At 52.4% G+C, this 17,628-nt stretch overlaps 3 protein-coding genes across 8 annotated transcripts in view; 2 read left to right on the top strand and 1 right to left on the bottom strand.

Annotated features, from left to right (window-relative positions):
* The window catches only part of TAPBP (TAP binding protein (tapasin)), an 11,261-nt gene extending 4,273 nt beyond the window's left edge, over window positions 1-6,988 (top strand). For both annotated transcript variants that reach the window (XM_012724160.1, XM_012724155.1), the window contains 5 exons: window positions 3,801-4,199; window positions 4,580-4,921; window positions 5,001-5,090; window positions 5,223-5,263; window positions 5,937-6,988. In XM_012724160.1, the coding sequence (XP_012579614.1) occupies window positions 3,801-4,199; window positions 4,580-4,921; window positions 5,001-5,090; window positions 5,223-5,263; window positions 5,937-5,948 (884 nt within the window). In that variant the 3' untranslated portion in view covers window positions 5,949-6,988. The remainder of the gene's footprint in view (window positions 1-3,800; window positions 4,200-4,579; window positions 4,922-5,000; window positions 5,091-5,222; window positions 5,264-5,936) is intronic.
* A 299-nt stretch (window positions 6,989-7,287) lies between these two features.
* RGL2 (ral guanine nucleotide dissociation stimulator-like 2) lies at window positions 7,288-15,199 on the top strand. 4 transcript variants are annotated; one of them, XM_012723413.1, is made up of 18 exons: window positions 7,716-7,808; window positions 8,020-8,219; window positions 9,466-9,549; window positions 9,798-9,976; window positions 10,373-10,423; window positions 10,837-11,134; window positions 11,400-11,651; window positions 11,735-11,838; window positions 11,919-12,003; window positions 12,084-12,152; window positions 12,318-12,392; window positions 12,875-12,907; window positions 13,024-13,145; window positions 13,240-13,335; window positions 13,408-13,519; window positions 13,614-13,904; window positions 14,321-14,435; window positions 14,563-15,197. In XM_012723413.1, the coding sequence occupies exons 2-18, from the start codon at window positions 8,061-8,063 to the stop codon at window positions 14,772-14,774; spliced, it is 2,337 nt and encodes a 778-aa protein (XP_012578867.1). In that variant the 5' UTR covers window positions 7,716-7,808; window positions 8,020-8,060; the 3' UTR covers window positions 14,775-15,197. The 4 variants fall into 4 exon arrangements, with proteins under 4 accessions (XP_004673432.1, XP_012578867.1, XP_004673431.1 ...); XM_004673375.1 differs by lacking the exon at window positions 8,020-8,219 and having other exon boundaries at window positions 7,288-7,808; window positions 14,563-15,199; XM_004673374.2 differs by having other exon boundaries at window positions 7,716-8,219.
* Window positions 15,200-16,178: 979 nt separating this feature from the next.
* PFDN6 (prefoldin subunit 6) lies at window positions 16,179-17,464 on the bottom strand. Of its 2 annotated transcripts, none has more exons than XM_004673373.2 (5): window positions 17,385-17,464; window positions 17,106-17,183; window positions 16,818-16,888; window positions 16,614-16,738; window positions 16,179-16,391 (listed from the first exon to the last, which is right to left on the bottom strand). In XM_004673373.2, the coding sequence occupies exons 2-5, from the start codon at window positions 17,167-17,169 to the stop codon at window positions 16,262-16,264; spliced, it is 390 nt and encodes a 129-aa protein (XP_004673430.1). In that variant the 5' UTR covers window positions 17,170-17,183; window positions 17,385-17,464; the 3' UTR covers window positions 16,179-16,261. The 2 variants fall into 2 exon arrangements, with proteins under 2 accessions (XP_004673430.1, XP_012580535.1); XM_012725081.1 differs by lacking the exon at window positions 17,385-17,464 and adding an exon at window positions 17,293-17,365.
* Between the last annotated feature and the right edge of the window lie 164 nt (window positions 17,465-17,628).

Raw genomic sequence — 17,628 nt, 5'->3', positions numbered from 1 at the left:
TTTTTTTTTTTTTGAAGTGTTTTAGACATCATATTACTTTACTCACAAGTACTTCAGGAGGCATCTCTATTAAATAAGGTGGTAACAAAAGCAATAAATCATTATTAGATTTAACAAAATAAAAAATAATTCTATACTATCATTTCATTTCTAGCTTGTACTAAAGTTTTCCTGTTGTATCAAGGATGATATTTTACAGCTGATTTTCTTGAATCAGGAAGTCTGTGGTATTATATTTGGTTGTTGCATCTGCTCAGGATGCTAAAATAAAAATATCATAGACTGGGTGGCTTAGATGACAGGGGTTATTTTCTCATAATTCTGGAGCCTAGCAGTTCAAGCAGAAGTTGCTAGTAGGGCTGGTGTCTGGAGAGAAATCTCCAGGCGCTCTTACTGGCCATGTATTCACGGAAGCTCAGGGTCCTGTAAGACTGTGGACCTATCTTTTTTTAAAAAAAAAAACTTCATTTCATCTTTACTACCTCCTCACATCCTCCATCTCCAAACATAGTAACACTGGGAGAGGGAGGTCAGTTAAGGTTTTAGATATCAATTTGGGAATAAGGGAAACACAAATATTCGGCACCAATCCGTTGTCTCTTGACTCTTTTATTCTATCATTGCCTGCCCGTTTGTCATTTGTTTTGTGTAATTCCCCTACTTTCTGTTTGGCCAGTTGTTTCCTTATGGTGTCATTTCCCCTCTGCCTCTTTCATCCACATTTCCTGCAAATGGGTAGTTAGATCTAGAAGCTTGATTAGATTTGAATTTAAATCCATTTTTTTAAAAAGATTTGCCTATGCATTCAAGACCTGGGGGTATAGGTCATAGGCGTGTGTGGTGAAAGGACTCACCAGAGACAGAATGGGGAGCAGAACAGGCAGAGCTATGGAAATACACTGCTGAGGGGAGCAGTGGGGGAGATAGGAGAGGTCTGCTGAGCAATGTGGGTCAGCTCCCTGGTCAGGGAACCAATTCATGTTGCAGTGGCTGCTGATAGTTTGATAGCTCTGTGTCTTTAACCCCTGCACCATCAGAGAGGCCCTGGGTTTAAATATTTTATGTAATGCCTTATATGATTGTTTTTAATGAGAAAGCAAAAAATCTGTATAGTACAAGCTTTAAAACCAGGCAGAACTTTTGTTGTTGTTGAGACCATGTTATATTTATATTTGCATTTTTTTTAAGATTTATTTATTTATGCATACAAGAACTGAGGTACAGGCCAGCGATATGGGAGGCTGGAGGCTGGAGGCTGGAGGCGTGTGAGAGGACTCACCAGGGACAGAGTGGGGAGCAGGACATGAAGACTGACTGAAGTACACTGAGGATTAACTGAATACAGTGGGCAAGGCAAGGGAGATCTGCTGAGCCATGTGGTCTGTTGGCCAGGGAGGGATAGAATCAGCTGCTTTGGCTGTGGATAGCTTCTTAGTGCTGCACTTTAAGCCCTTGCAGACCAGGGAGGCCCCTATATTTGCATTTTTACAAAGTAGTTTGTGGCATACAGGCCTAAAATTGTTTCTAAAATCCCTACTAAAGTGCTCTATTAATTTAAGGATTAGACTGTAAGATCTAGGTTTTGTTTATAATTCTATGGGTTGTTTTTAACAATTCCAAAGTATGTTTCTGGATTTTGATAAACAAGGTGAAATTCCCTATTTTTTAAAACTCTACTGAACTAAAGCAGTCTCATAAAGCAAAGAGAATTTAATCTTGTAAGCCTAGACACTAGGCTTAAAAATTGCATATTCGGCCCTCCCTGGTGGCGCAGCGGGTTAAAGCACAGCACTGAGAATCTGAAGCCACTTCTGCATGAGTTCGATTCCCGCCTGCCCCGGAGGAGACCACATGGCGAGCCAGACCTCTCCTGACCCACCCGCTGCTCCCCTCAGCAGTGTACTTCGTCAATCTGCCTGTTCTGCTCCCCACTCTGTCTCTGGTGAAGCCTCTCACCGTCCCTGAGCCTCTGGCCTATACCCCAGTTCTGTATGAATAAATAAATAAATCTTTTTTAAAAAAAATTGCATATTCACAACAGAAAAAAAAAAAGATTACTTGGAGGACCCTGACATTTCTAGGAGGAAGTAGCCATGGAACTGACCTTGAGGGACATGGGATATTTAGGAACTTGGGGAGGGATATTGTAAACCTAAGGAGACATATTCAAAGCAGAGACGCTAGAGATTTCACTAGTCACAAGAAAGGCATTTAATGTGACTGCTTCGTGGGGTGTGAAGGAAGTCTGGGAAGCTGGGTTGGAGGCTGGGTCACCAGGTGTCCTGGAAGGCAGGCTCATAAGGTCATGGTGAGCCGTCAGAAGTTGACTGTGTGTGTGTGTCAGAAGTTGCTGTCTGTGTGTGCAGTTTCCCCCCAAACTGTTATTTTGATTCTTACAAATGGTAGCAAGGTGAGATCATTGATTAATGAAGAAAATATACATGAATGATTTTCCCAGCAAGTTCAGATGATGATGATGATGATAGTAAGAGCTAGAAAATAATGGCAGCTAACATTTATCAAGCATTTACTACATGCCAGGTCCTGTTCAAAGCACTTTACATGCATATTGTCATGTATTCCTCTCAACAGTCATAAGAAACTGGTACTGGTATGTTCCCATGTCACAGATGAACAAATTTGTGACACAGAGCAGCTAGGTAACTTGCTCAAGGACACAGAGCTTGTAGGAAGTGGGGCTAGTGATTGAACCCAGGCCATCTATCCCCAGCCTGTGCCTTTAGGTTGCTGGGAATTTTAAACAGGTAAATGCCTGGATCGGACTTGTTGCCACACTGCTTGGCGATAATTTGGAGGATGAATCAAAGCAGAAAGACTGAGGATGAGGAGACCTAAGAGGAGACTGTTGTAATTACCCAAATGAACACTGATGAGAACTTTTGTTGGAAACAGACTTGAGATGTGTTTGGGAGATAGAAGTAGGAACTGGTGAGGAAAGTGTAGCATATTTACTTGGCAATGTGCTTGCCGGTCTCCCTCATTAGACTAGAAGCAGTTGGCAGGTAGGGGCTAGCTCTTACTCAGTACTTTGTCTTCTACCACAACATGCTGAATATCCTAGGTGTTCAACACATGCTTGCTGAGTGAATGACTTACAGGTGGCTGAGTGGCTGCATAATAATACAGCTCCCTCATCACAACCCCACGAGATATGGACTCTTCACATTGTGGTCCCTATTTTAGAGATTAAGAACCCAGCCATGGAAAAATGAGATAACTATGGCCATATAAATAGCTGCAGATTTGGGGTTAACCAGGACAGCCAGGCTCCAGGCACTTCTGAACACTGCCACAGTAGAGCAGAGAGGATTAGACAAAGCCAGAACCCTCCAGAGTCAGTTAACACCCTGGACATCACCACGGATTGAAGACGTGAGTCACCGAATCTTCACAACAACCAAAAAAGGCCTGGCTGGCTCTTCAAGGCTGGTGCACAGCAACTGGACTGGCTCAGGCTGTGTCAGAAGTGTGTCGGCTCTCTACCCCCACAGCTCTCATGGGCTGAGTCCAGAGCAACTTTCAAGGGCTAAACCTACTCACTATTCCTGTTCATTTCTAGTTTGCTCATTTAGTCATGCTGAGTCCTACTAGTCCAGAGCATAAGGGGCGCATGGGTGCAGGGAGGGCTGGGAGATGGTATCAGAAAAGGACACTCAGAGGGTGTCCTCTGACAGGTGGTAATTGGAGTTTCACCCTACCTGTAACTCCATTTCTTTCCTTATTATTTTTTTCTCCTTTCTTTTATCCTTTCCACTCCCCGCTCTCCCCATCTTCCACAGCCGTGCTGTCTGTCTTCACCAACACACCTGCCCCTCGAATCCGACTGGGACGAGATGCACTGCTGGACTTGAGTTTTGCCTACACACCGCCCACCTCCCAGGCTACTCCAGCTCCAGCCCCAGGCCCCCCTCCCTTTGGACTGGAGTGGCGACGTCAGCACCTGGGTAAAGGGCACCTGCTCCTGGCTGCCACTCCTGGGCTGGATGGACAGATGCCAGCTGCCCAAGAGGGAGCAGTGGCATTTGCAGCGTGGGATGATAATGAGCCTTGGGGTCCATGGACTGGAAATGGGACCCTCTGGCTACCTGCAGTGCAGCCCTCTCAGGAGGGTTCCTATCTGGCCACCGTCCACCTGCCATACCTGCAAGGGCAGGTCACCCTGGAGCTTGCTGTGCAGAGTGAGTGACGGGACAGGTGTTCCCACAGGTAGAGGGTGGACACTGGGATTCTTAGGAATCCAAAATAGTGGTACATGGGGATGGTAGAGGAGTGGAAGGAGACAGACTAAGGTCGCTACGAGTCCCAAGGGCAATGATTAGAAAGTTTCTGGGAATTTGTGGGGCTCTGGGATGAAGTTTCCCAAATCTGAGAATAGGGTCCCTGAGAAAGGAGACTTTGGCATAGGAATTCCTATGGAGTGCCAGTGGGGAGATTCCCTCCTTCTGGAGAAAAAATACAAGCCCCCTCAGTTTTGGGGAATCTAGAGAGCAAACTGAGGGTTTCTGAGGGAGGACAGTGTGGACTCATTACCACCATGCTCCTCTCCTATTCTTTCCAGAGCCCCCCAAAGTGTCTCTGACACCAGCACCTCTTGTATGGGCTACTGTTGGGGAGGCCCCCCCGGAGTTGCTCTGCCTTGTGTCCCATTTTTACCCCTCTGAGGGCCTCGAGATAGAATGGGAGCTCCGTGGTGGCCCAGAAGGCGGCATTCAGAAGGCCAAGGGGCAGAAGTGGTTCTCCACAGTTCGCCACCATTCTGATGGCTCCGTCAGCCTCTCTGGGCACTTCCAGCCAACCCCGGTCACTGCTGAGCTCCACGGGGCACGCTATGCCTGCCGCGTCTACCACTCAAGCCTTCCTGCTTTGGGACGCAGCGCAGAGATCACACTGGAGATAGCAGGTAGGAGCCAAAAGCATCCAGAAGCTGCAGTCTAACCTGAGAAGACATGGAGCTTACTCTAGTCTCTTCTGGCCACCAGGTTTCTCTGGGCCCTCCCTGGAGGATGGAGTTGGTCTCTTCCTATCTGCCTTTTTCCTCCTTGGGCTTATCAAGGCACTGAGCTGGCTTGGTAAGTATGAGCCCCACCAACCAGGACCCTGCACTGTGGGATATTCCCTGCCCACTCCCAGAAGCCTAACTTCTATCCTGCTGCCCTGCTCCCATCACTCCCCTTCCCCCATCTCTCAAACTCTCTCCACAGCTGCCTACCTGTCTACACCCAAGGATTCAAAGGAGGAGAAGGTAATATCACTTCCCCTTCCCTTATGGTTCCCTTCTCATTTAATTCCATCCCTGCCCCCTCAACTGTTCACCCTTGGAGGGAGGCTGCTGGTGTGATGGAATTCACAGACCTGGGTTAGATCTTGCTGCCTTGAGCAGGCTATTTAACAAACACCTTATTTTCTCTGGGTGTTGAGATTAAAACAAAAAATGACCTGGACAGTACTGTCCATAGGAATATAATGCAAGCAGTATGTGTAAATTTAAATGATCTGGTAGCAACATTAAAAAGGTGGATTTTAATAATTTATTTCATCCAAGATATTAAAAATTTTATCATTTCAACAAGTAATCAACATAAGAAACAACAGTTCTCCCCCCTCCCCCCTCAAATTCAAATACAGGAATTAATCTGTCCGCATATCTCAGTGCAGACTAGCCATATTCTAATACAGATACCCACGGGTGGTGGCTACTGTATTTAAAGGTGAACTTAAGGTGAACTTCAGTTTTGTTGGAAGGACTGAAAGAGACAGTCATCTTCTTTGGAAGATGCAGTGGCAGTGTCTACCATCAAGAGAACACAGAAAATATTAGCCCTGTGTTTTTCCCACCCTGTGCCCATATTAGTTCATTTACCTCTAGATTGAGAAGGGGCCCCCAACTCCTCACCACCTTCTTACTTTTCTTCCAGAAAGCAGAGTGAGAGCACTCACCTTCATCCTGGGGAAGCCATCATTATTTCTGCCTCAGCTACTATGATAGCACCCTCATCAACCACCATCTGTTCCTGCCTCCTCCTACCTCTCCAAAAGTGACTGGAATACTTTAATTGCTGTTAGAATTTTTTTTTTTTTAGATACAAACTTATGGCATTCATCTTTTTAGGCCTCTAGGACAATGGTTCTCAAAATTTTTAGTCTCAGGACCTCTGAAAACTTATCAAGGAATCTTAAGGAGCTTTTGCTTAGGAGGGTTGTAACTTCATTGTCCCGGAACTTAAAAAAGAAAAATCTTGAGGCCAGTTATGCCAGTGCACATCTTGTGCCTTCTGAAAAACAGTGTATATTCTTAGAGAACTAGAGTGAAAAAAGCAGGTGACATCTTAGCATTATGAAAAGTCTTAACCTGGTAAAACCCCTGCAAGAGTCACAGGTTCACACTCGAGAACAAGTGTCCTAGAAGCCAAACCCACTCTTCTTGCCATTGGCCTAAGCATCCCACACTTAGCCGCAGCTTACCCTTCTGCCCACCTGTGCCCTCCGACCTCCTCTCCCTCCTGCCAGCCCTTGGTGCCCATGCTCCTTTCCCTCTGCCAGCTCGACCCTCATCCTCTCTGGGCTCTAGTCACGATCAGCCCTAGCACTGCAGGCCACCATGTGTCCCACTGGTGCGGTTCTCTGCGATTGTACTTACTTAAGTGATTAAGAGAGTCGTTGGTAAACGTCTTGTCTCCTCCCTCCGCCCCCCCTCCCATACTGAGGGCTCCTGAAAGCAAGGATGCACCTGTCTGCAGTATCCCCTGCGCCTGCACAGCCTGACGGCCACTGGGGGGCGCCCGGCGTAAGAAATTAATCTTTCCCGCCTACTGCATTTAAACACCGGTGGTGTCAGGGCTAGTAACCAGTGGTCGAAGGAAGCTGCGACTCGTTTTGGGGAACCTCCGAGGAACAGGACTGCCGGCCAGACGGACGCGGGCGGCGGGTCTAAAAGTGTGGGAATAAATTGTGTTCCAAAGCTCCCAAAGGGCTGTCTCGTTCTATCCCAGGGTTCCCCTTTTCCAAGAAAAATCACTCTCCCAATCACTTCTGGTCCCTTCCAGTTACCCCGACGTCTTGGTGACACGTAACCGCCTCTGAAAGTTTGTGGTGGGCGCCACCACCCGCCAACCGGACACCCGCGATCAGAGGGCCGGGAGACCTACAGGGTCCCGGGCTTCATCCAGCGCCGGAAACCCCGGAGCGCGAATCTGGAACCGGATGTGGCGGCTTCCTGCTCCGCCCCTTACGAGGCGGGAACCGAGGGCGCTCCCGAAAATCCGGAGTGGACCTCCGGCCGCTACGCGCGTGGGTGGGGGTGGGGCGCGTAACCCCGCGCGGTGGCGCGGCTGCTCCCCCCGGCCTTAAGTGTTCCCGGGAGCCTTCGCCTTGTGTGGAGCGGGGAGTGTCAGATTCTCCCCTGCCCTCCCCCGGGCTTGGGGCCTAGAATCTTCTCCAAGTTCAGTGAGGGGCGACGTGGGCTCCGGGTCCCCGAGTCGGGGGGAGGGGGCCGTGAGGATCGCGGAGCTGAGGCCTGGACTCCTGGCTCCCGGCCCCCGGGCGCCCAGCGCTCCCCTAGTCCGAGGCCCTGGCTCCTGTCCTCACTTCCTTCCCCTTTTGGCTCCTGCTCTCGGAGCGGGCGGACGTGGGGGGGAGCGGAAAGGGCGGGAGAGCCCGGGAACCTGGCGGGGGGGGCGGGGGGGTTAACGGGGGTGCGGAAAAGCCAGGGAGGGTATTCGGTCGCGGGCCGGAGACCGAGGAGAACAGCGGCCCGGGGACCCGCGCTGCCCCCCACCCCACCCAAGCAGGTCAGAGCCCTATGACCCTGCCCGTTCCCGTGACCCCTTCATCCCCAAGTGCACCAGGGGCCCCCATATTCCACCCTGGCGTTGACCCCCGCCCTCAGTCTCCCTGCTGGATTTCCATCCGGTTTCCTAGACACCCACACGCGTCCCTCCCCGTCCGGATCCCCCGCGCCCACCTGACTCTCCACCCGTTCCCCCTCCGGTCTCTCCCCAGGCGCCCCCATGGGCCGACCCCGCTGATTCCTTCATCCGGCCATGCTCCCGCGGCCCCTGCGGCTGCTTTGGGACACGAGCCCCCCCGGGGGAGTCGTGTTGAGCAGCTTCCGGAGCCGAGACCCCGAAGAGGGTGGGGGCCCAGGTGGCCTGGGCGAGGGCGGGGGGCAGGAGGAAGAGGAGGAGGAGGAAGAAGACGAGGTGAGACGCAGGTGGTGGGAGGTAGGGGCTGCAGAAACTTGGGAGACTGCTCTCGAGTCGGTGTCCCAGCCTCCCTCCCTTCCGCCCTGCCTCAGTTATTTCCTCTCACTGGGTGTCTGCCAGTTTCCCCGCTGTGGGGAGCCCCGGCGTTCCTCCGGACCTTTGTGACTGTGACTCGGGACCTGCCCGTGGGAACTTAGCCCGTTACCGCCTGGAGGGTCGGTCTGGCCTTGGGTCCCTGGCCCTCTGCGCCTCTGCCCCTGTGCCTGCTTCTCTGGGCTTTGTGTCTTGGTCCCTGTCCCTCCTTGTTTTTGTTTGGCGGGGAGGGGTTTGTTTCCACAGTAACCAGCTCCTCAGACTCTGGGATTGGGGAGGGAACCCTTCGATTTCGTGACCCCTCCCCCTTCTCCCTCCTGGCGGCGGTGCGGAGGCGGAAAGCTAAGGTTCTTGAACCTCGGAGGGCCCAGCAGAGGTGGTCACCTGCTTTCCTCAGGGACTAATGGTGGTGGCCGGGAGCAGGATTTGGGGACACGGGAGGGACCAGAAGTTGGATTTGGGACCCCGAGGCCCTGGACTCCTGGGTCCTGAGGCTGGGTGAGGGCAGGGTGACTGGCAGGGCTGGTTTTTCGGGATCCGTTGGGAGGAGGGGCTGGGGCCACGTGACACTGAGTCTACAACTCCCCCCCACCCCCCCATCATCCCCACTTCCCCTTCTCTTTCCTGTACTGGGATCGGAGCCGCCACCTTGAGGGGGTCTAAGAGCTGAGGAACGGGGGCCGGGGGCTACGGGGAAGGGCTTATTCTTTGGGCTTGGCTAGTTCCTGCGGGGAAGGGCGGAGCATGGGGCTGTGCTGTGACTGAGGTTTCAGCTTCTCAAGGTCTCTGCCACTTGACTTTCTCGGCCTTTGGCCTCCCTTTCTGTTCTTTACACCTTGCTTCTCTGCTTTGCTGGGGCTCAGCTCTGGGGGGAAGGGGCTACGGTGGTCTCCAGGATCAGGGTTGCCTTCCACCAACCCTCCCACTTCAAGCCCCTCTATACCGAGCCCTGAGGCGGCTTGGGGGGGGCTGTCTGGGCCCCAGTGTGGGAGACCTGGGGTCACCAGCCCGCCCCGCCCCTCGCACTCGCTGGTACTGTCCCCTGCCATCACAGGTGAGGGGCACAGAGGGAGGAGTAGGACCTGGAGTGAGGGCTGGGGACAGTGGGGGTGCTGTGGGGATGTCTGACAACCCTTCCTTGCTCCTCCAGGCCCCTGTGACTGCCTGGGATGAGGAGGAGGATGGTGCCACATTTACTGTCACCAGCCGCCAATATCGACCTCTTAATCCCTTGGTGAGATCATAATTTTGACTTCTTACCTCTGATCCATCACCTCCAGTTCCTTGTCTTATGGCCAACTTTCTGGCCAGAGTGCTACTAAGTTAGAAGTCCAGAGACCTGACTGTGCTATGTGACTTAGGTCAAGTCTTTTTCTCTTTTCTGAGCAGTGTAAACTTGAATGATCTAGGTCTAGAATTGTCCCAGAGATCCAGAAGCAGGGTTGAAGGAAGGACCAGTGACTGGCCCTCTGTCTCCCTCAGGCCCCCACGCCTCCCCCACGTTCCTCAAGAAGGCTCCGAGCTGGCACACTGGAGGCCCTGGTCAGATACCTGCTGGATGCACGGACAGCAGGGGCTGACATGAGCTTCACATCAGCCTTCTTGGCTACCCACCGGGCCTTCACTTCCACGCCTGCCCTACTAGGACTTGTGGTTGACAGGTCAGTCATCAGGGACTCAGGGTCTTAAAGGTGTCGACTTTTTTTTTTTGAGATTTATTTATGCATACAGAACTGGGGTACAGGCCAGAGGTGGAGGGCTGGTGAGAGGATTCACCAGAGACAGAGTGGGGAGCAGAGCAGGCAAGCTAACGAAGTACACTGCTGAGGGGAGCAGCAGGCAAAACAGGAGAGGTCTGCCGCGCCAGGTGGGTCAGCTCTCTGGCGGGGGATTGAACTCATGCTGAGGTGCCTTCGGGTAGCTTCACAGTACTGCACTTTAACCTCTTGCACCAGGGAGGGTCTGGCATCTAGACTTTCTAGTCAGAATATCCCAGCAAAAATAGTCAAAGCCACTAGGCTTGGGTAAAAATAAATAGGTTCTGTTTCCCTCCCCAGGTTGGAAACCCTTGAATCTCAGCCTACTGATGAACTAGAGAGAACCAAAGGGTGAGTGGCCCCAGCTTTTTTTTTTTTTTTAAAGATTTAAGATAAATCTTTATTTAAGGTTTATTTATTTATGCATATAAGAACTGGGCCAGAGTGCAAGGGGGGGTGGGGAGGGGATGGTGGGTGAGAGGATTCACTAGAGACAGAGTGGGGAGCAGAACAGGCAGATCCACTGAAATACACTGCTGAAGGGAGCAACAGGCGAGACAGGAGAGGTCTGCTGTGCCATGTGGGTCACCTCCCTGGCTGGGGATCGAACTCTAGCTGCAGTGGCTGCAGACAGCTTCATAGCGCTGTGCTTTAACCCACTGCTCCATGAGGGCAGGCCTGGGCCCCAGCTTCTTAACCCCATGTTCCCCTCTGCCTGAGCTGTAGCTTGACATCTGATCCTTGGCTGGTTCACCTTCTCCCAGGGTAGCCATCTCTGTACTGTCAACCTGGCTGGCCTCTCACCCTGAGGATTTTGGCTCTGAGGTCAAGGGTCAGCTTGACCGGCTTGAGAGCTTCTTGCTTCGGACAGGGTATGCAGCAGGGGAGGGTGTTGGGGGGGGCAGCGCTGACCTCATCCGCAACCTCCGGTCCCGGGTGGACCCCCAGGCCCCCGACCTTCCTAAGCCCCTGGCCCTCCCCGGCGATCCCCCTGCTGACCCCACGGATGTCCTGGTGTTCCTCGCTGACCACTTGGCCGAACAGCTGACCCTGCTAGATGCGGTGAGACCCTGACCTCTGACCCCATGCCCCCTGTCCCCTGACTAACCTCTCCTTGACTCCAAACCCTTTCCTTGCTTCCAACCCTTGATCAGCTCCCAGCCTCCTCCATCCACCCAGTTTTGAACTTTCCTCTCTCCCCTTGCACATTACCCTTCAAACCCTGTGCCCCTCTGGTTCCTTGGCCACCTGAGATCCTCACAGCCCCGATAATAGAAGGCTGACTCCACTTGATGATGAATTGTAACCTCTGACCTTTGGTCTGCAGGAACTCTTTCTCAATCTGGTCCCCTCTCAGTGCCTGGGGGGCTTATGGGGTCACAGAGACCGGCCAGGACATTCCCACCTCTGCCCATCTGTCCGGGCTACTGTCACACAATTCAACAAGGTGGCAGGGGCAGTGGTCAGCTCTGTCCTGGGGGCTACCTCAACCGGAGAGGGTCCTGGGGAGGTGACCATACGGCCACTCCGTCCCCCCCAGAGGGCCCGGCTTCTGGAGAAGTGGATCCGAGTGGCAGAGGTAAGAGAACTTATGGGCCCTGTCGGGGGCCAGGGTGTGGAGGGGAGTCCCACAGCTGCGGCCTCCCTCTGTGACTCCCCCAGGAATGCCGTCTGCTCCGAAACTTCTCCTCAGTTTATGCTGTCGTGTCAGCCCTGCAGTCCAGCCCCATCCACAGGCTTCGGGCAGCCTGGGGAGAAGCAGCCAGGTGGGGCACTGGGCTGGGAGTGAGGGCCAGGATCGCCTCTGCTGGGCCCATCCTAAAGTGTGCCGCTCTCCATCCTTTAGAGACAGCCTCAGAGTCTTCTCCAGCCTCTGTCATATTTTCTCCGAGGAGGATAATTATTCCCAGAGCCGGGAGCTGCTCCTGCAGGTGAGCACTATTCCCTGGCATTCCCTGCCACACCTGCTTTCCACTCCCACCACCACACCTGCCCCTTCTGCCACCACCAGGATGTGAAGCTGCAGCCCTCCCTGGAGACAAATTCCAAGAGAACCCCAAGGTCTGGCTCCCGGAGAGGGGTGAGTGACTGGTGGGGAGAGGGTTTATAGTAAGGACCGTGTGTTGGGGGAGCTGTGTGAATGACGGGAGAGGGGAGGCATCTGAAGCAATGGGATGGGGACATACACGGGGTGGAGAACCCCAGGATCAGGGGCAGGGGCACCTGACTCTTGCCTCTACCTCAGGGTGTGGTCCCCTACCTTGGTACCTTCTTAAAGGACCTGGTGATGCTGGATGCCGCCTCCAAGGATGAGCTGGAGGTCAGTTGCGTGTGTGCGCGCGCATGTGTGCAGGTGCAATGCGATGCCTCGGTGAGACAGCCCCTCACTCTGGGAAGAGGCCCCGACACTTGAGCAGTTGAGCACAGGACGGTGGAACCCGATTGTAGGGTTCTGGTGCTCTTACATTGAAAGTTGCTTAACCTCTTTGTGCCTTTGTGATCTGTACAGGAGAAACTTATTAGCTTATTACTATGAGGATTAAATGAGTTAACATTTGGTGAGTGTTAGAACATGCCTGAAAATATTTATTAAACGAGTACTAGGATCTCGGGCAAGTTCCTTATCCTTTCTGAACTGTAACTTTCTCATCTGTAAAGTGGATACAATTTCTACATGATATTAAACTTTTAAAGGGTAAGGCTGAGTGAGTAGGGCCTGGTGGATGTGAGGGGAAGAAGTGGACGTGGGTGTGTGGGTGCTTGAGAGAGTACATCTCTCTCCCATCCCCTCTGTTCTTGCAGAATGGATACATTAATTTTGACAAACGGAGGAAGGTGAGTGGAATGCATGGGTGATGCTAGATATCCCCAGCCATGTCCCAGAAAGGGGAGAGAGGTGTGAGTAGGTGTCCCTGAGTTTTTACTCCTACAGTCTATGGGCTCTTTCCTAGGAGTTTGCTGTCCTCTCTGACCTTCAGCGGCTCCAGAATGAATGTCGTGGCTATGACCTCCGACCTGACCCTGATATCCAGAGGTGGCTTCAGGGGCTCCGGCCACTGACAGAGGCCCAGAGGTGACTGTTTGGGTGAAGGTGGGATTCCAGGCCTTAGGCTGGGCCTGCAGGTTGGGGTGTCATGTCCTAATCTGTCTATTGTTCCCTCTCCCAGCCATCGTGTGTCTTATGAGGTGGAACCATCTGGTACCAGTGAATCTCCTGCCCCAAGGGTGCTTCGGCCAGCAGTGGTCATCTCACACTGGACAGAGTGAGTCAGTGGTCGGGAGCTAGACTTTTGGATACCTTTCTTTCTTTGACTCTCCCAATCTCACCCCTGTAGAGTTCTGGGCTCTGTTGGGGGTCCCACCTCCCTTGTCTCCTGGGACCGGCCTAGTGTCGGGGGCGATGAGGTGCCTGGAACGCCTGCTCCTCTACTGACCCGGCTGGCCCAGGTAAGCTCTGACCTCAACACTGACCCTGACTTTGTGAATGTTTCTTCCTCCATCTCCCCGCCTTCACGCCAGCCCCCATGTTCTTTGTCTCCAGCACATGAAGTGGCCATCTGTCTCATCTCTGGACTCCGCCCTGGAAAACACTCCGTCTTTGCAGAGTCCAGCGGACTCCAGCCACCTCTCGCCCCCAGCTTCTTCCCCTAGGCCTTCCCGAGGTCACCGCCGCTCTGCTTCCTGTGGCACCCCACTCAGTAGTGGTGTGGAAGGGGCCTCCAGGGGCACAGGATATGGGGAAGGGAGCTCTGGGCCAGCGTCTTCTGATTGCCGAATCATCCGAGTCCAGATGGAGCTGGGGGAAGATGGCAGTGTCTACAAGAGCATCCTGGTGAGGGAGGCATGGGCTAGGAGGGGCGCAGTGAAGGGCGGTGCCTTGTGGAACAATGTAGATGCAGTCTTGGGTTTGAATAGCCCACTGGGGCAGTGATCCTGCTTTGAATCGGGGCCTTTGGTTTTAGCCGCCATGTTTTACTTGATGGCTGTTTTGCCTTCGTTGCTGCATCTTTGTGGCCATATTCTCTTTGTAGAACCAACTAGTTTCCCCATTGAAAGTAGCCTTATTTCACTGGGATGGCTTGTCAAGTTCAGGGAACCACCGCCATACTGGGTTTCCTTGTTCCCTCTAAATTCACAGTGCACATGGATAGAGAACCTGTGCATGGATAATCTGGCTGGAGTTGAAAGGATGGGAAGCAGAGATCATCACGGCCATTTCACTGCTCTTTTGGTCTCCTCTCCTGCCAGGTGACAAGCCAGGACAAGGCTCCAAGTGTCATCAGTCGTGTCCTTAAGAAAAACAATCGTGATTCTGCAGTGGCTTCAGAGTTTGAGCTGGTACAGCTGCTACCAGGGGAGCGAGGTTAGAGGCCATGAGGGAGTGCAGACTTGGGGGTGGAGTGGTGCCCGACTGTGGGGATGCATCCACATCTGCGCCTTTGTGGGCAGTGACTGTGTTTGTGCTTGACGCCCCTTCTCTGAACCCACAGAGCTGACTATCCCGCCCTCAGCTAATGTCTTCTATGCCATGGATGGGACCTCCCATGATTTCCTCCTGCGGCAGCGACGAAGGTCCTCTACGGCTCCACCTGGACTCCCCAGTGGCCCCTCTGCCTCAGGAACTCCTCCAAGTGAGGGAGGAGGGGGTTCTTTCCCCAGAATCAAGGCCACAGGGAGGAAGATTGCCCGAGCACTGTTCTGAGGAAATCCTGCTGGCTTGTAGAACTCATGGGGCCTTATGTGGGCAGCCATCCTAAATGGTGGCAGTTACGTCGCATTGGGAAGAAATGCAGGAGCAGCAGCCACCCTGGGGCAGTGAAGTGCCACTGGCTTACCAGATAGCCGAGAAATCCAGCCCTGTGGGAACTGGCAGTCTTGGTAACCAAGTAGGAAGCCTGTGTATAGCCCCCCAATTTCCATGAACACAGCACATGGCTAGTGCTGGACGTTGTGGTCAGTTGATTCCTGGCCACATCCTAGCATGCCAAGGGCATGGAAAAGCCTAGTAGCTCTGAGCCCTGGGGTGAGGGGATGGCAAGAAGTGGATTCAAATACGAGTTTCTTTTCCTACATGGTCCCAGTCACTGTGACAACACTAAGATAATAAACCAAAACACTACCTGAATTTCACTTCCCTGTTCTTGCAGTGTATGACTAGCCACTAGAAGTGGGGGTGGGGAGTTGAGTCAAGGCAGATGCCACAGATCAAGACTGTGCCCAATGTTTTCTAGCCCCACAAAGAGCTCCGAGTCAAATACTGTGGAAACTGATTTCCTCAGAAAGGCTTATTCCTCCCCAGCAATCTGCCTCTGGTCCCTTTATTTCTCCCAGTTGTCAGAGACCCATGTCAAGTACTAGCCACCCAAGTGCAGTGATTGGCATGAAGAACTCCCGTGATTACAACTTTTAAACAATTTTAAGACAAAACAATTTTGTGGACAATGTACAACATTGGAGGATGTACATCACAAAGCATTATGTGTTGGAATTTTAAATGTTTTGCTATACTCTAGAGAGAGGCTAAAAAGAACTAAGATTCCAAGGGGCAGTATCTCCTGGAGGACGACTAGTCATAGCAGGGAAGGCCACTGCATTTCCCTGTGGGGTTTCAAGTTTGAGAAGTGGAAGTTCTTTCATTTTTAAAAAGATTTTATTTATTTGTACTTAATGGAACTGGGTTACAGGCTAGAGATGTGGGGGGTGAGAGGATTCACCAGAGACAAAGTGGAGAGCAGAACAAATGGACTGACAGAAATATACTGCAGAGGGGAGCAGCAGGCAAGACAGGAGAGGTCTGCTGAGCCATGTGGGTCACCTCCCTGGCTGAACTCATGCTGCTGTGGCTGTGGACAGCTTCACAGTGCTGCACTTCAACCCCCTGTGCCACCAGGGAGGGCCTGGGAAGTACTTTAATTAACTGACATCCCCATAGACTGTGTTATTTTTCATATTTACTCATGGGGTGTGCCAACCAAAATAAGGGAGCATTAAGGCAAGAAGTAAGTTTGAGACAGCTGAAGAATTTGGACCTGATGGAACAATGTAGGTGGGGAGGGGAGGGGGAAGATGACACAATTATGACAGAAGTGGCTGGTTGGAAAACAGCCAGGTATTTTCACATTTTATTAGCTACAGTATAGACCCTAGAGCTGCCTCATTCCCTCCCCTTCCCTGCCCCCCATCCTGGGGTCAGGCCTTCCCAGAAGCCCCTGCCTTTGCTGCCTGGGCCCGCTGGAACTCCTGTTGCAGCTGAGCAAGAGTCTCCCTCTGTTGTTCTGACTGCCGCTCAAGGTCTCGGAGCTGGGATTCGTATCTCTTACTGAAGAGAGGCAAGAGAGAAATGATTGAGGAATTAGATGTGCTTACTATTGATGGTGCTGTGTGAGAGGTAGATGAAAATGTTGAGATCAAGGGAGAAATGGAGCTAAGTGAGTAGGGGTTGGAGGAAGCAGACAACTGGGGCTACTCCAGAGAGCTACTTCAAGGTTTCTCCACACCTCTAAGAGTGTCAAATGCACCACAGGGTGGTAGAAAGACTCACATTTCAGCTGTGATATAGTCCAGCCTCTTTCCCACTGTGGCCCGAGCCTCCCCCAGTTCTTGTTTGACCAGCACGGGACCCAGAAGTTTAAAGACCACGTTGGACCCATCCAGCAGGGCCAGTTCCTGGAGGGGTAGGACGTGCATCATGAGAATCACTGCCTAGTACCGGTCCCTCCTCTCCCCACAAATCCCAGTCTCTCACCTCTTTCACGATATTGTTTTCTGTTAGTTGTGCCTCCAGCTTCTGCCGCCCTGACATGGACTTACTCAAATCTAGAATGAGAGAAAAAAGATTTGGTTAGAGCTATAAATGGCGCCACTCGACCCCCACCATTCACAGTCAGAAGAAAATGGAACCGAGGAAACAGACAAGAATGGAGAAGGAAGCGGTGGGGAAAGGGCGCCGGGTGGGGAGGGCACAACCTGGAATAGCTCTGGGTTGTGAGTGTGAAGGGATTGGGGCGAGGCTACACCGACCCTGCTCTCCTACCCTTTTGTAGCTGTTGATATTTCTCCACTTCTCCCTGTAACTTCTTCTGAATCAGTTCAGCCATGGCGAGGATGAAACCTGCGGGGAGTGGGAGAGGGGCAGCTGGATTTCACTCTGAAAAGGACCCGAGGTTTCTTCCCTGGCCTGGTCTGCAGAAATGACGGTACTCTGGAAAGGCAGCCTCTACCGGTTCTGGACAGCCACTCTACTCCGGCTCCAGGGTGTGGCGGCTGAAAAGAGACCCCGCCAAGCCCTCAACCGAAACCGGGTACTACTCACGTTCTCCTCTCAGTATTGAAAACCCGGAAGTAAACAAAGAATGCTGGGAATAGACGGTTCCGGGAGTTGCCGTCTGACGCATGCTGGGAATTGTAGTTCTGACGCGTTTAGTCCGCGGCGTTCTGATAAACTTGACCTCGGACGGTTTTAGGCAAGATGGGAAACGAAGACAGAGAAAGAAATTGTACATTTCTTTGTCTCTGCCCCGTGCTTCCTTTCCTTATGACTTGGTTCTCAGTTGACG

The sequence above is a fragment of the Condylura cristata genome, unplaced genomic scaffold, assembly GCF_000260355.1.
Source record: "Condylura cristata isolate star-nosed mole 26May11 unplaced genomic scaffold, ConCri1.0 scaffold00001, whole genome shotgun sequence".
NCBI lineage: Eukaryota > Metazoa > Chordata > Mammalia > Eulipotyphla > Talpidae > Condylura > Condylura cristata.
This window is presented reverse-complemented; position numbering and strand designations above follow the sequence as displayed.